Genomic DNA, 11,536 nt, shown 5'->3' with positions numbered 1-11,536 from the left:
ATCACTCACAGAGGGGATGGGGTTTTATTTCTCAGTTCTTGGTGCATATTCAGATACAACTAGACACACTCCGTGAGTTCTGCTCACACCACAGGGCTGATGCCTTTTCTGTCCTCTTCTTCTTCTCTGTCCTCTCCATCCATCTCCCCCGTCGCAGGTTATCCCGGGAGGTCTAAGGGTTAACACTGATTCCCAGCACAAGGTCAACATTCCCAGCACTGTTCTCAGCCAATCAGATCGGCTGCTGTCGCCCGAGCCATCCTATCAGATCGTCCTATTTCCAGCTGTCACTCACAGGTGAGGAATGGGAGAGAAAGAAAGAGAGAAGGAGAGAGGAAGAGTAAAGGGAGAAGGACAGAGCAGCACCACACAGCCGGAGAGGAGCAGAGAGCCGGCAGCAGCACACAGCCGGGAGAGGAGCAGAGAGCCGGCAGCAGCACACAGCCGGGAGAGGAGCAGAGAGCCGGCAGCAGCACACAGCCGGGAGAGGAGCAGCGAGCCGGCAGCAGCACACAGCCGGGAGAGGAGCAGAGAGCCGGCAGCAGCACACAGCCGGGAGAGGAGCAGCGAGCCGGCAGCAGCACACAGCCGGGAGAAGAGCAGAGAGCCGGCAGCAGCACACAGCCGGAGAGGAGCAGAGAGCCGGCAGCAGCACACAGCCGGGAGAGGAGCAGAGAGCCGGCAGCAGCACACAGCCGGGAGAGGAGCAGAGAGCCGGCAGCAGCACACAGCCGGAGAGGAGCAGAGAGCCGGCAGCAGCACACAGCCGGGAGAGAAGCAGCGAGCCGGCAGCACCACACAGCCGGGAGAGGAGCAGAGAGCCGGCAGCAGCACACAGCCGGGAGAGGAGCAGAGAGCCGGCAGCAGCACACAGCCGGGAGAGGAGCAGAGAGCCGGCAGCAGCACACAGCCGGGAGAGGAGCAGAGAGCCGGCAGCACCACACAGCCGGGAGAGAAGCAGCGAGCCGGCAGCACCACACAGCCGGGAGAGGAGCAGAGAGCCGGCAGCAGCACACAGCCGGGAGAGGAGCAGAGAGCCGGCAGCACCACACAGCCGGGAGAGGAGCAGAGAGCCGGCAGCAGCACACAGCCGGGAGAGGAGCAGAGAGCCGGCAGCAGCACACAGCCGGGAGAGGAGCAGAGAGCCGGCAGCAGCACACAGCCGGGAGAGGAGCAGAGAGCCGGCAGCAGCACACAGCCGGGAGAGGAGCAGAGAGCCGGCAGCAGCACACAGCCGGGAGAGGAGCAGAGAGCCGGCAGCAGCACACAGCCGGGAGAGGAGCAGAGAGGAGACCCCACAACAGCTGACCCTCCAACAGCTGGCAGAATGGGGAGCACATAGAGCAGGGGCTGCAGAGAGAAGACCTGCAGACGCCCTCAGCCCTCCCAGGACAGGGGTCCATCAGAGCCATCATCCTGCCTGGAGACACAAGGTCCAGCCTGGGGTCTCCTCACCTCTCGGAGCAGGGGCTGCCGGAGCAGGAGACTTGAGGTGATGCCATCCTGTAGACCGGAGGAGGCCGCCACCTGAGGAGACACCTGGTGATGATCCGAGGGCGCAGGGAGCAGTGATCCCCAGTGATCCGGTGATCCCCTCTGCTCTCCGGGAGATCCAGCGTCGCCCCCTATGGCTGTGCGCAGCTCCAGCTCCCTGACCCCATTCTCCATCCAGGCCATCCTGAACAAGAAGGAGGACCGCGGGGGGTCGCTCCCCGGGCTGGGCCGCCTGCTCCCCGCCACCAGCCGCCCCTCCGCCGCCCCCCACCCCTCCTGCTGCTGGAGGCTGTTTGGGGAGGTGGGTGCAGAAGGACTGACGTCCCCGGGGGCTCGGGGGGTCCTCACCGGACGGGAGCCGGCGGGCTGGGACTCCGACTCGGCTCTCAGCGACGAGGGCGACGTGGGGAGGACGGGAGACATGATGGAGGGGGACATGATGGAGGGGGACATGATGGAGGGGTCCGGGAGGAGGAAGAGCCAGAGACCGCTGCAGGGCCGACCGAAGGAGGAGGACGAGGAAGGGACCCCGGGCTGCAGCGACTGCGAGATGGCGGCCAGCGGATCAGGTATGGGGGGCACAGGAGGAGCGAGGGGTCGTGTGGGGACACAGCTCCACTACTGGGGGCTGCTCAGCAGGTCAACCCACTGATTAATACACTCAGAGCAGCTCCCTGGTAGAGAAACAGTCCACACAACAGATAGAGACAACATAGATCCTATATATATATACAAATATAAAAATAAAGATTATTATTACACAATACACAACAGATATAGACAATGTATTATATATATATATATATATATATATATATATATTCACAATACACAATATATACAGACAATATATTATACACACTATATATATACACACAACAGATATAGACAATGTATTATACATTTATATATACACAATACACATAATATACAAACAATGTATATTACATATACATATATATACACACATAATACAACAATACACAACAGATATAGAACAAGTAGTGTAATATTCCATGTGCGTATACAGTCAGTGTGTGCATTGTGTACCTATAGAACACAGCACCATGTAAATATATACAGACTCGATAGTACAACACAATATTGTTCTATGTGTAAATATATATACACAACAATGCAACAAAATGTAATTATATATATATACATATATAATAATACAACATGATGTAATTATATATATATATATATATATATATATATATATATATATATATATGCACAATGGTGCAACACAATGTAATTGTGTGCATGTGTGTGTATATATATATTTATATATACATACATGCATATATCTATATGTATAACGCTCTCTGTATATGATATATACTGTATGTATATGGGATAATACAACACAATGTATGTATACATGGCATTTATTACAAACATGCATTTTATATATTTATTATTAGATGAAATTATCATCTTATTATGATTTGACATGTATATTTATATACACATGGTCATGTGCCTTGTGTTATTCATACTATACAGTAATCGTAGATAGCTTTGTAATAAAATGTTGTGGGATTTACATGTTGCATTTATATTTACATTTTGATGGACATATAAATATATTGTGGGGTCGTTTTGTATAATGATTGACAGATATATCAAATAGATTATAGATGGACAGTAAGAGGAATTGTAATCAGCAACAGCAAATGGTGCAATTAATCTCCATGTGTTATTGATTATACAGCTTAAAATGAAGGTTGTACTGTGGAGGAAGAGTTGGAAAATAATGGCATCAATAGTAATATACGTGTGTCCATATATACAGTGATTCGTGTCTGTGTGTTATATAGCTATATAGATTGTGTGTGTAATATATATAGACATATAATTATATATATATACACACACATTTTAGGTAACACACAGGAGCGCACCTGCAGCAGTTGACACGATCTAATTGTAGTAAATGACTATATAACAATACGATCAGTGTCATTTCCTTTATTTTAATTAGATATTATTTTCTTAATGATGTTTTGCTTTGTCTGCGGTACAACCAATCTCCATGTGACAGGCGTGTGCTGTGGTGAGGGTCCTCCCGGGACCCCCGTGTCCTGTCACTGTGCAGTGTGGGGGGGAGCCGGGGGGAAACACATCGTGCACAATCACATCGCACGACGCAGATCGCCACCGACATCTGCTCCATGCGACCCGCGAGATGGGATAATAACACGTGATTAACCCTTCTATGTCTGCAGTAACATCCCCCCATCACTGCTGTCCGGCACCAGCACAATGCAGCTGCATTATACACGGACTGCGGCCATCCATCCGCCTGCCTGTAATATAGGAATAACTGAAGATAAATATCAATTATTCCACTCTGTGATTATGTTTATCACGACAGTAAGGATTCTATGCATATAGGATATGTAAAGTGTGCTAAATAGTGTGTGTCTATGTATGTGTGTGTATATATATCTACACACACTGTTAAGCATACTTTATATGTGCATATGATAATTATTATTTAATATACATATATATAATATATAATATACCACCCGGCATCACACAAATTTATAGCTCATTTGGAGAAAATTTCTACATGAATTGGCAAAGCAGAGTCCATGTATTCCAAGGCCCAATTTTTTCACAAATTACCGCTTTACAATCATATTTCCGTCTGTGATATGGAGGAAGAGACAGATATATAGATAGATACATAATAGATAGATAATAGATAGATAGATAATAGATAGATAATAGATAGATAGATAGATAGATAGATAATAGATAGATAGATAATAGATAGATACATAATAGATAGATAATAGATAGATAGATAATAGATAGATAGATAATAAATAGATGGATAATAAATATATATAGATAATAGATAAATAGATTGATAGATAGATAATAGATAGATGATAGATAAATAGATAGATAGATGATAGATAGGATAATATATAATGGATAGATATATGTTTTCTACATTTTACATTACAAAATATAAGATTGGTAGATGATTGCATTTACTTATACTAAAGCTCTTATGTATCTGTTTGGGGGAGTGTAGCTGTGTGTGATTTGTTTGGACTGATTTTAGCTACATACATCAACATTAAATAGATACTAGATAAATAGATATAAATCAGATAAATATGAGTTAGCAAAATAGATAATAGATCGTTATCTATCTATCTATCTGTCTATCTATCTATCTATCTATCTATCTATCTATCTATCTATCTATCTATCTATCTATCTATCTATCTATCATCTCTATATTATTTATCTATCTATCTATCTCTATTATTTATCTGTCTATCTATCTCTATTATTTATCTATCTATCATCTATCTATTATCTATCTATCTATCTATCTATCTATGATCTCTCTATTATCTATCTATCTATTAGCTATCTATTATCTATCTATCTATCTATCTATCTATCTATCTATCTATCTATCTATCTATCTATCTATGATCTCTCTATTATCTATCTATCTATCTATTATCTATCTATCTATCTATGATCTCTCTATTATCTATCTATCTATCTATCTATCTATCTATCTATCTATGATCTCTCTATTATCTATCTATCTATCTATCATTTATCTATCTATCTATCTATTGATCTATCTACCTATTATCTATCTATCTATCTATCTATCTATCTATCTATCTATCTATCTATCTCTCTAATTATCTCTCTCTCTCTCTCTCTCTGTCTCTCTCTCTCTCTACAGTCATCTGGAGATATTTGGTGACTGATCACCTCTCGCTTCTTCTCCCTTCTGAAAAAAATGAACTTCTGAGACCAGAATTAACTTGTGACCTCTCTGCTGGGGGAGACGCGGTAATGATCCTACAGGGGTCTCCCCCCCCCCCCCCCCACTGCCTCCCAGGATTAGGGGGCATTTGCTCACACTCTCCTTTATCACACTCTCCTTCATGCAGATACAGTGGCATTATTTATAACGTTCTATCCCAGCATGATAACGTTCTATCCCAGCATTATAACGTTCTATCCCAGCATGATAACGTTCTATCCCAGCATTATAACGTTCTATCCCAGCATGATAACGTTCTATCCCAGCATTATAACGTTCTATCCCAGCATTATAACGTTCTATCCCAGCATTATAACGTTCTATCCCAGCATTATAACGTTCTATCACAGCATCATAACGTTCTATCCCAGCATCATAACGTTCTATCCCAGCATTATAACGTTCTATCCCAGCATCATAACGTTCTATCCCAGCATCATAACGTTCTATCCCAGCATTATAACGTTCTATCACAGCATTATAACGTTCTATCCCAGCATCATAACGTTCTATCCCAGCATTATAACGTTCTATCCCAGCATTATAACGTTCTATCACAGCATTATAACGTTCTATCCCAGCATTATAACGTTCTATCCCAGCATTATAACGTTCTATCCCAGCATTATAACGTTCTATCCCAGCATCATAACGTTCTATCCCAGCATTATAACGTTCTATCACAGCATTATAACGTTCTATCCCAGCATTATAACGTTCTATCCCAGCATTATAACGTTCTATCCCAGCATTATAACGTTCTATCCCAGCATTATAACGTTCTATCCCAGCATTATAACGTTCTATCCCAGCATTATAACGTTCTTTCACACCGTTTTGCTTTATTTCCGTCCAGTCCTCTATGACATCGATACATACATTCTACACTTCATTACACACATTCTGGCACATACACATCATATACATTTAATATAGAACATATTACATCCTATCATTATTACTATGAATCCCATTACATACATTACATAATAGTATTATTATTACCAGCACAGAATAATTGCCCCAATATGACTGTATTATCATGGCTGGCATGTGAAAGGCATTCCTCACAGTGGTATTATGTCCATCATGCTGTAATTATTGATGGCATCACTTTTATTACGGCCAGTGTATAATTTAGCACGATATAATGCCATTTTGCTACCATTATAAAGTGATATTTCTTTTTTTTTAATAGCTAATTATTTCTGGCTTATGTAGCATAGAGTAAGCAGCATTTTCATAGTTAACAATAACATATAATGTGCTTGTATTGTTATAAGCAACTTATAATATGTAGGGCTTATAGTGGAGGTGTAGTCCTGATAATAAATGTATTATTAGAGCCAACATGGAATAATGGTAACACACAGGGGTATAAATTCAGCCCTAAATAATATTGTATTTACCATATTATTCTAGCACATAATGGCAAGAAGAAATGGTATTATTAGAGTCCTCATGTAATAATACTAGTATATAGTGCTATGATTAGAGATAGTTTAATATCAATTGTTATAATTAAGTAATAATTATTAATTATAACATTAATTTAAATAATAAATAAGTACATTGCGTCATTATTATAAATAGCATTTACTAAGCACAGCATATAGTGGAGTTATAGCATATAATAATAATAATAATAATATGAAGTGATTTTATTGTAGCCTTATGCAATGATGGTGTGTCCAGACATTATTAGGCTATGATCCCACATTGTTATTTTTTTGCAGCATTTTCTTACACAAATTTTGCGCAGTGTTTCACAGCCCCAGAAAAAGTCTATGAGATTTCAAAAATCTGATGCACACACCTTTTTTTTTTTTTTACTGACTGTTTTGTCCAAGAGCTTGGTTTTTGCAAAATGCAGCCTGTCACTTCTTTCAGTGTTTTTTTTGCAGGGTTTTTCACTCAGCAAAAGCAATGGGTAGTTCAAAATACGCTATAAAAAAAACGCAGGTATCAGGATTTGTTGCGTTTTTTTTTTTTTTTGCCAAAACCTGATGAAGTTGATTCAGATTTTTTTTTATGCGCTAAACTTTATCAGCATGCACGAGATACAGAAAAAAACCTAAGTAAAACCTGCTTTTTGTAAGCAGCTTAACCTTGGCAATAAAAAAAGCTGCAAAAACGCAACGTGTGAACATAGCCTAAGAGCTGCTGTTTACAAATATTACCAAATATTATATTAAGCCATTGTATGCAGAAGTGGTAAATAGCGGTGGTATTTTTTTTACTAAGATATGGTAATAATAGTAAAATATTAAAATCAAAGAATAATAGTATTTATTGCTCTGATCTGGCTAAGAAAGAGCTCTAGTAATATGTATTATTATTGCTAACTTATGGGAATGGTGATTTATTGTTTGCTTGCAGAAATATTAGTATAACGACTAGCATCAATTAATAATTCAAGTATGTATTAATACCAGAACATATTAGTAGAATTTAGGTTAGAATAAAATTCAGAAAATATGCAGCAGTATTATTAAAATATTTATTATTTATTTTACTCACCATTAATTCCACAACGCTCTATAGACATCGTCATCACTATCCCCAATCCCTATCGTTATGTATTTGGTATAATAACAGTTAAAGTATGTGAAGATAATATGTTTGGGGATATCTATAACACAATAGGGTTTTTTAAAAAAATAGAAATAAAAAAATAAAATAAGTATATTATATAATAGAGACAAACGAAAAAGCTCTGGCTATATAGAGTGAAAGAAAGAATCCCGAAATATATATATATATATATATATATATATATATATATATATATATATATTTTAGCAATAATTAAAAATCAAGTAAAAGAAGCCAAAAACATATATATATATATATATATATATATATATATATAAATATATATTTTTAATTAACAAAAATTATATATACTGTATATATATATATATATATATATATATATATATATACACACACATATATTTATAAAACCCATAATAAATAATAAAAGTAAATTAAGAAGAAAGAGAGATGGATGACAATAAAGAAAAAAGTAGTCCAATAGCATATCTATATTTAACAGCCTATAAGTAATGGGTAATGCAGAAATAGAGTAGCTATAAAGATTATTATTATTATTTATTATGCTAATTTAGTGCCCTAAATTCCGCAGCGCTTTACAGACATGATAATCTCTGCCCCCATTGGGGCTCACTATCTAGATTCCCTATCAGAAAGTCTTTGGAGTTTGGGAGGAAAGCAGCACAAACACAGGAAAACATACAAACTCCTTGCAGATGTTGTCCTTGGCAGGATTTGAACCCAGGACCCCAGAGCTACAAAGAAACAGTGCTAACCACCGAGCCACCATACAGTGCTTACCACTGAGCCATCATACCGCATAAGCACATGTACGCATCATTCTAAAGGTATATAGTACAGCATGGTAATATGCAGCGTTGAAGAGACATATACGTCCAAACATATAATATATACCAAATAAAATAAGTATGCATGCGATATATTATTTGATATGATAGCCAAGGCTAAATAGATACATGTATAGAGAAAGAGGCATGTGCACGTATAGGTGAAACCATATATAGAAAGGTGCCCAAAGATGAGGAAAAAATACCTCCTAAAAACTATAACGCCAAAAACATCCACTAGTGATATCAAGTGATGGAGTCATCACCCCCATGCCTAAATGTGCGTTTCGCCCTGCTTCCTCAGGGGGTGAAATCATACAATAGAAGGAGATGAGTGCATTTCACTAAATGCTTGACAATTCACCATTTGAATTTTGTTTTTTGGCAGGTTTAGGAAAATAATTGGAGAATTTTTTTTTTTTTAATCATTTGAGTTGAATGGTGTGTGATTTGTGAATCGATTTTACTTGGCGAATAAATCTCTCATCTTTATTAATGGCTAAAGAGGCATATCACGACATATATTTGTGATAATATTTCTACCATCTGTACATCAACATCTGCTTATGTTTTCCTTGCGTTTGTGTGGGTTTTCAGTGGATTTTTCACTTTCCTCAAATACCCCAAAACATATTCATAGTTTAATTAATTCCTCTAAAATGAGCCCCAGTGTGGGTTTCTGAGATGGGAACATTTGATTTTTGATGTCCAGACCAGTGAGAACTTTGTGCAAGGCTTTGTAGTAACTAGTTGGTGTCACTTGAAGCTTGAGGACCACAATGCAAAATTCCCAACAGGGCCCCAAAATATCACCGGTCTTTAATAGTAATAGTTTTTTCCTATGGGACAAAAGGACCTTCGGGGCCTCTCTAGTTCCCAGGGCCTGGGCCCGATCATAGTTACACCCCTGCTACTAATATATGGAAAGATATGTAATAGCATAATCACAGAACATGGAGGTATTATTATAAGTAGGCTATCATAGTTGTAGGATGGTGGACTTGTGTTCGTGCTCTTCATTGTTTAATGATCTATTCCTTCTTTTATTTGTCTGTCACTAGATCCCAGTCCTCCAGATGAAGACCCCAAATGTGATCAGCTCCTCCTAGAGGCTCCAAAACAGAGGAAAAAGCGTTCTAGAGCGGCCTTCTCCCACGCCCAGGTCTTTGAGCTGGAGAGACGTTTTAACCACCAACGTTACCTGTCTGGCCCAGAACGTGCTGACTTGGCCGCCTCTCTGAAGCTCACAGAGACCCAAGTCAAGATCTGGTTCCAGAACCGGCGCTATAAGACCAAACGAAGACAGATGGCAGCAGATTTATTGGCTGCAGCTCCAGCTGCCAAGAAGGTGGCAGTAAAAGTTCTGGTCAGGGACGATCAGAGGCAGTACCAGCCTGGAGAAGTACTGAGACCCTCCTTACTGCCTCTACAACCTCCTTACTACTACCCCTACTACTGTGCCCTGCCAGGCTGGACCATTTCCGCAGCCGCAGTTGCCGCCTGCACCGGGGGGACCCCCTAACGAGGTTCCTGCAAATATTTATTTCTCCTTACCGTCCCCCACAAAAGGACAAGGGAGCCAAATATTACCCCCTGTCACCCTGCTGACCTCATAACAAGTCTTTAAGGGAGGGACATGACTTTCCGAGGATCAGCATGTGCAGGCCTTCTCCATGGTATCCATGCTGTCCATACTATGTATAGGTTTTATATATAGATATAAATTTTTAGATACAAATATTTTTTATGGACTGGTGTTACGCTGGTTGGAAACCAGTAAAAAGGGTGCTGGTGGAAAAAAAGTATGGACAACCAGTCCTTAAATGATCGCCTGGGGCAACCTCTTGGACCCCACTGGGTTTATACGATACTTTGAGTATTTTCCACTAATTCTTCTACTCGCCTCATCATGGAGGAATCATTGACTTTCCTGGCACTTTTCTAGTATAAATATGCATATTTTCATATCTAATGTGAAGGTGTTTTTACATGGACATTGTATTTTTTTTTTGTTTTTAAACCATGGGTCGTTATCTTTTAAGAAAATCTGAACTGTTTCTTCCATGAGAAGGGTGTATTCTTCAGCGCCCAGGCCTGATAGGCAGCTTACAGACATTGTGCACTCAGCCAGATCATTTACCCAAAATGCTTTGTGAATATTTTTTTTTTAAGATGCTATACTTTTTTTTTTCTAATTTATAAACTACAATTTAAAACAAAACGGTCTTGTGTTTTCTTCTTCCCTGGTGTGTAGCAGTGCGAAAGTCTGCTTTATTGATGGTAGCAGCGTGGTTTTGAGTTCGCGCTAGTTGGGTCATTTATTTTTTACCATTTTGATTTATGCTCAAAATTAATTTTTGGATTTGATTGTGTTTTCAATACGTGAGAATATTTTTTATTTCATTTTAAACTGATGCAATATAATGTGATGAGCGAACATGCTAAAGTATTATCCGAGAATGCTCTGGTGATATCCGAGTGTCCACGGCGTGATTGAAAAATATGTTCGAGTCCCCGCGGCTTCATGTCTCACGGCTGTTGGACAGACGCAACACATGGAGGGATTGCCTAACAAACAGCCGCGAGACATGCAGCGGCGGGGACTCGGACTTATTTTTCAAGCACCCCGGAGGCACTCGGTTAGCACCCTGGAGGCACTCGGTTAGCACCCCGGAGGCAATCGGTTAGCGTCCTGGAGGCACTCCGTTAGCACCCTGGAGGCACTCGGTTAGCATCCTGGAGGCACTCGGTTAGCATCCTGGAGGCACTCGGTTAGCATCCTGGAGGCACTCGGTTAGCACCCTGGAGGCACTCGGTT

At 40.3% G+C, this 11,536-nt stretch overlaps 1 protein-coding gene across 1 annotated transcript; it reads left to right on the top strand.

Moving 5' to 3' along the window:
- Window positions 1–675: 675 nt before the first annotated feature.
- Window positions 676–10,888, top strand: NKX3-2 (NK3 homeobox 2). Its single transcript, XM_069745813.1, has 2 exons — window positions 676–2,063; window positions 9,780–10,888. The coding sequence occupies exons 1-2, from the start codon at window positions 1,628–1,630 to the stop codon at window positions 10,238–10,240; spliced, it is 897 nt and encodes a 298-aa protein (XP_069601914.1). The 5' UTR covers window positions 676–1,627; the 3' UTR covers window positions 10,241–10,888.
- Window positions 10,889–11,536: the final 648 nt, after the last annotated feature.

Source organism: Ranitomeya imitator, chromosome 1 (assembly GCF_032444005.1).
Source record: "Ranitomeya imitator isolate aRanImi1 chromosome 1, aRanImi1.pri, whole genome shotgun sequence".
NCBI lineage: Eukaryota > Metazoa > Chordata > Amphibia > Anura > Dendrobatidae > Ranitomeya > Ranitomeya imitator.
The sequence above is the reverse complement of the archived record's forward strand: the minus strand, read 5'-3'. Positions and strand labels throughout refer to the sequence as shown.

Coding starts and splice junctions, on each gene's coding strand:
- NKX3-2 (XM_069745813.1), top strand. CDS start 1,628: ATGGCTGTGCGCAGCTCCAGCTCCCTGACCCCATTCTCCATCCAGGCC. Junction 2,064..9,779: donor GATGGCGGCCAGCGGATCAG/GTATGGGGGGCA, acceptor GTCTGTCACTAG/ATCCCAGTCCTCCAGATGAA.